This window comes from Habropoda laboriosa, unplaced genomic scaffold (assembly GCF_001263275.1).
Source record: "Habropoda laboriosa isolate 0110345459 unplaced genomic scaffold, ASM126327v1 scaffold33, whole genome shotgun sequence".
Classification (NCBI taxonomy): Eukaryota; Metazoa; Arthropoda; class Insecta; order Hymenoptera; family Apidae; genus Habropoda; species Habropoda laboriosa.
This window is the reverse complement of record NW_017100187.1, coordinates 2,234,343-2,240,560: the sequence shown is the minus strand read 5'-3', so window position 1 is coordinate 2,240,560 and position 6,218 is coordinate 2,234,343. Positions and strand designations below refer to the sequence as shown.

General features: G+C 41.3%; 1 protein-coding gene across 2 annotated transcripts in view; it reads right to left on the bottom strand.

The window, feature by feature from the left end:
* LOC108579521 (CLIP-associating protein 1-A) overlaps window positions 1-5,138 on the bottom strand; it is a 24,412-nt gene extending 19,274 nt beyond the window's left edge. For both annotated transcript variants that reach the window (XM_017943071.1, XM_017943072.1), the window contains exon 1: window positions 4,903-5,138. In XM_017943071.1, coding sequence (XP_017798560.1) covers window positions 4,903-5,091 — 189 coding nt within the window. In that variant the 5' untranslated portion in view covers window positions 5,092-5,138. The remainder of the gene's footprint in view (window positions 1-4,902) is intronic.
* Window positions 5,139-6,218: the final 1,080 nt, after the last annotated feature.

Here is a 6,218-nt window from a genome sequence, read left to right as displayed (position 1 = left end):
ATAACTCGTACCCCGTCAAGTAGATCACCAGAAGAAGAAGGGATAACAATAGATCGTACGTGCACATGCTTCTGTTCGATCGCTTAAAGTCGATGCGTGGACACGGGAGTAAGCGTGGGCATGTTGTCTGGCCTTACTCTCGTCAAAGTTGGGAGCAGGGCCCCGTTAAAACTGTTTAAACCCACGTGGGAGGTGGCTCCTCTCTGCTCCTACCTCTTGATCGCAGAAACCGCCGTTCGAATGTATCGGTACTGCTATCAGAAGACGGCGACAAATAGAAAACCGGGTGTATTCAAGATAAGAGGGCCTCTGGTCAAAGCTCGACGAATCGGAGCAAACAGATACCACTTCGGTACATGGCATACTTCTGTTTCAGTAGCTGATTTCACGCTTTCGTTATCGCAATTTTGTCACTCCCCGAAGCATGTTCGTCTCTTTAACAGCGATGCAATTATCAATCGTACTGCAAGAAACTCTCCCCTCTGTGTCACACTTAATAAGAGAACTTGACCATTCGAACCGGAATTATAACGTTGTTCCGGGGAAACTTTTCCTCGATTGATTATACATGGAGGTTGATTTAATAAGAGTCGATTATGACCGAAACGAGATAAACCGCAATGCGCCAATTATGCAACAGGTATTAAGTATTGATTTAATAAACACCGATCATAATCAGATCAAGAAGCGGTCTGGACGTGATTTGAATAATCGTACGGGTGCAAAAATGATTCGGTTACGAGCGACCGTCTGAAAATTCAACGACGACCAGTTGAATTTTCGCGGCTGGACGCTGAGGTGCTCCAGTTAGCCGCGTAATTGTCGCCCGGCGGCTATTAATAATTTATGGAATAACAGCGAGCATAAAGGGCAACTCGGCCGCTGTGAATTCCACCTGGTACTATCGAGATGTCTATCGTTTTTACGGCGACCTTTCGCACACGAGTTATCGAGCGAGATGGACCGGTATAGTTATGCAAGTAACACGAAGTATGTATACATTTAGTAGCGCGATGCACGTAAAAAGCATCGAGATCGCCGTGAGGCGAGGGTGATGTCATGCTTTAAATTCGAAAAAGGAAACGTTTCATGCCGGAGAAAAAGGAACGTGACAACGCGATAGAGACGGAGAGGAAAAGAGGCAGAGCGAGCGAGAGCGAGAGAGACTGCAAGTTTGCGTTATCCTGTGTCCTTGACATCGATACGATACACCTTGCCATAATGATCGCGTATTGTGATCCAGTTGTAACGAGAGCCGTGTCAAAATAATTCCTTATTTTCATCGAAAAGACATTCTAGATCCCCGTGCGTTCTAGGCACCTAGATGCAACTAAGTAGTGATAGAGAACCTCCGTGAACTTCTAAAATTAGAGCAAGCTTAATCTAAATTTCAACGAGGCAAACGCGTTATTAAACGCGCATATACAACCGGGATTTTCGTTGGAAAAATATAACGCAGCAGAGATCAATCCAGGCTTTCCGAAGAATGTTCGATTTAACTGCGGTAGAAGAAAATTCGGTCCAGATCGATAGTGCCTATCCTGGCAAACTACAGGGTAGGCTTCTTGCCAAAATCGCGACAATGGCGAGTCTGATGAAAAATTAAAAAACGAGCAGCAACTTGCCGCGACTTAATCACGGCATCTTCGTTAAACAAATAGGCTGTCTGAAGTAGAGGTGGTTCTCTTCGACCGATGAATTTCCTATTCTCTCGAGACGTGACTACGGTGATCCTTTGTCGCGTATCGAACCGTAACTTTCGTCGTTCTTCTTTCTTTATCAACCCTTATCGACTGGCTAACGAATCTCCAACCAACCTGTATTATACCCTGTATTATGAAAAAGGCCTGCTGAAGGCGAAGAGAAAATCGAAGTTGCAAGGAACACGAGCGTGTATCACCAGAAGTCGCGTGGTTTCCGAATAGTTTCCCTTTTCGCAGTGAAAACGTGTTCCCCCTCGCATGTTACGGATATTTTCGAGTTAATAGCGAGCCTAGAGCAACAAGTGGCCCTAGATAATGATGGTCTGATGCTCTTTGGTTCTAGTCTTTTTTTCTTCCCCCTCAAATGTAAATCCTGTTGGACAATCTGCGAAAAGTTCTTCCCCCAAACTTTTCACCAGACCGTTTCATTCAGATCGAGAGCAGAGCTACACACAGCCGGCAGATTTTCTTTCCCGGCTAGGTACCTAGGTATGAGAAAAACCTAAGAGAAACAGAGCAACAACAATAAAAAAAAAAAAAAAAAGCTATTCTAAATATAGGAGTGAACGAGCAAACTGTATACGTGTAACTATGCTTGTTTAGTGTGCGTATTTCGCGCGGTACACGCGTACGCACGTAGAGAAGTGTAGAACCGTAGGTGCGTGGTGGAGAATATAGCAGAGAGGCTCGTGCATTATGGACGAGGCTGAATTTTAACCGCAAACTTCGACTTGGTCAACTGCTCGTCGTTTATCACTGTACACCGGGAGGAGAGGGCAGCTTTTCTGCGCTTCTCATGCAGCTCGTACCGCGATGACGTAAGCTTATTGACCGGTGAAATTTGGCTAGTGTCAATTTTTCACTGTTCACGTATCCTGACGTCATCGTCTCATCGAGATATTGTCCATGAATCGAATCGACCAACGCCTAACGTGCCCTCTAAAACAACGACTTTTCTCGCGATTTTCCCACCAGATAAACCACAGCTAGCGTTCGTAGAAACTCGCACGGAAATGGTAAGGAAAAAGGAGAGAGAAAAAAAGCGAGGAATTTGACTTCGCAACTTTCCCTTGAATGCACGTTTAACGAGACACGGTGTAACCATCGTGTAACAACGTGAACATTCCTCTAAAGCAACTATTTCATACATAACACGGTGGTTGTTCGTGTGGCAAAGGTGTGAATTGGAAAGAAAAATGTTGCTTCTTTCTACCGCGTGTTTAGCGAAGAATAGATGATTAAGAGGCTCGAGTTGCGGGAGTTAAAAGGGTATCCTGGCCTGATTGTCTTTATTAGGGAACGATTGTACTCACGTACGAAATTGGATTCGTCGAAACTGCCTACGACTAGATGACAAACTCCCTTTTTAACGATACGTCCCCGTCTGCCGCCGTGTGTTCTCGTTACTTCGTTGAAAAATATCGAGTGTGTTGCTCTTCTATCTGTTACCACGGAACATTTAAACTGAACCTAATGGCTCTAAATCTTCCGACCGTATACCCTGTACCTGAGACACACCGTTGCCAAAGGACACTTTACTTACATGGTGTGAAAGTTTTTTCCCCTTATACGTTTCGCCTGTGGTAGAGAACCAGCGGAGAAGTTTCGCGGCATCTCTCTCGACGCGTGGAGGAGATCGGATCGTCGTAAATAATCGTTTTCATTTAGAGCGTGGACCGACGATTATTGTAATTGGAAATAACTCGCGGCGAGATATCACGTCACGCGACCAAGCATTATTAAAACAAAGGTCAGGTTATCGATTTTTCGGCGGTTTAAATGCTTTGTGGTAGAAAGTTAAACGCATCGTTAATTGTAATGTATCAGCTCTATACATAGAAACAGATTAAGCTCTACCGAATACTTGGTTTACGAAAATTGTTGGAAGAAACTACGGAACATAATGGGCTTCTAATCTTTCGATCTTCTAATTTTTCTAGAAATCTAATTAGAGATCTTATACATTTATTCAAGAATAATTCGTCGAGTGAGCAATGTGTTAAAATAACTCCAGAATTGCCCATTAGAGTACTTAATTGCTCGATAATATAATGATAAATCGTATGGATCATTTTTGTTGGGGATAGTTAACTGGTTGTTCGAAGAAAAAGAGAAAAAAGAAACCTATTGTTAGGATGGAAATTGTTAATCGAGGATGAAAATGGATAATGATAACGACTGTAAATCAGACTACACAGTCTCCCAACCGAAGATTGAGCAATTGAAAGGTCGTGCGGACGAATCTTTCGTAAGATCCTTGCCTAAAGCGAGGTTCGAGCTGCACCTGGCCTCTTCTGTACCGTTTAAAACATCGGGGAAAGCATTTTTCTTTTTCTATTCTTTTTCTCAGCTCGTAAAACCGAATTTCATTTACAAATCAATCACGTTACTGTCGCGGATAGTATCGTCCATTTGCGAGTATCGAGCGTAGAAAGTTTCGAGTGCACACTGAGATATAGGTCGACGAAAATAAAATGTACACAAATATGTTTTCAATCGGAGGGAAAAATCTCGAAATATTGTATACGTTCGTTCTTTTTTTTTCTCCAAGTAGTAGTTTTTTTTTTTTATCTCTGACAGACGAATAAGATTGCGTGTGATTTCTGTGAATAGGTTAGACGATGTTTGGCAAATTAACGTTTTCAACTTATGACGCATACGAATAATGAAATTCAATAAATGAGCACCTCTGCCCGTACGCACACAATCTACTTTGGTTTGTCACCCGGCACACCCCACTAACATTTCGACGACTCTTTGAAACATTTTCTCATTCAACGTTATATTTCGATCATTTTTATGGTACAGAACGTAAAGATTGTACAAGTTGTAAACAGTTTCTTATACTTCTAGTGAATGAATAGGTTGAAATGGTAAAAAAAAGGCAGTAGGTCTTTTGCATGGTCTTGTTTACATAACAAAACGACAGCCGTTCGTTGTGAATGATAAAAAGGGTGATAAAAAAAAAAAAGTAAGAAAAGGTAAAAAAAGAAGTTGGCTTGACAGGCAAATCGTGACGGTGGCTGTTGAAGCGTTTCCTTTTTATTCAGAATTCAGGAACTGCGGAAGAATACGATGCTTTCTTGTGTAAATCAACTGAACGCGAAAGTTCGTGTGTTGTAAAAGTTCCTGAGAGATTGCGTGTGATATATTTCGATCTAGATGAAGGGGAAAATTTAGTTAAAGTGTACGTCGTTACCTTGGGATTGCCATTGGTCAGCCATGGTATGATGTTGTCGATAAACTGTCCGATGTCTTGACACTCGATACTCTTGCTGGAGTCACCCAAATAATTCAACAGTAAAGTACCAACATTCAATTTTTTCTTGATGTCCGTCGTTGACAGGAGCGGCATAAAACCGTCCATATCACGCGGATTCACCGCCATGGTGGCTAAAATGCACGTCGTCCCCACACCTTCGCGAGTCTTTCAACGAAAACTGGATATTTCACTCGTGCACGTCAAAGCACATAACTCTGTGTCGTTTCACGATGCACGAAAACTAAACACGCGTCTTTCGTCATGCCAACGACGGTTACCACCAAGTACACGACTACCGGAAGCAAACTGTATGCGCGATTTAAAAGCCATACGCAAAACAAGTACTTTTTCTCCCCTGGTTGCTTCGCGACCGCTGTCGCGTGAGATATACGAGAGATATCTTATACAAGATTTCGTTGAGCGTTACACGATTAAATAACAAACACCGCTCGCATTTTAATTTTATTACGCACGAAAAATAATGAACATTTGAATGTAACGAAAATTATCGGCACCGTGCACGCGACGCCATTTTGATTTCTCGATCGTCTGTCTCTCTTTCTCATGGACGATCGAGGCGCTGCGTAGTTCAAGTGGACAACGCGGTAACTCGTTGTCATTCGTCATGTTGCCTCCATTTCGAAATATTTCCGAATAATTTTACCTTTTCGCCCTTTTAAATATTTGTAAGTACATTTTAATTCTAATTGTCGATCGATTAACTCACAGGCCTTTTAATATCTGTACGTAGAACTTTCATTTTTCTGCGTAATTTGTCTAAGTCAATTTATGCGTGCCGCAATTTTTGAACAAATTTTTCTAGACCTCGGTTCAAATTTAACTACTGCTATTTTTAAATTTCAATTTGAATTTTCAAATATTTAAACATAACATGACTGAATGTTTGAATATTTGTATGTCTAAATATTTCAACATATTTCGGTATTCGAATATTTGAAAGTTTAAATTTAATTTGCTAGGATTAGAATAGGATCGGTCCATTGAAAAAAAGAAAAAACCGTTAAAGATGGAGTCCTAAAGATACAAAGGGCACACTCGTGTTATTAGCTATGTAATTCTGCAACCGTATTTTAATGAAGATGACGATATATACATAGTTACAATCACATATACAATATTATATGTATATTTACAATCATCGTTAATTAATTATGCGCACACATTATACGCAACGTCGTTATCGTCACACTTTCAGCCAAGAAAATATCTAGTAAAATATTTACGAGCATGAT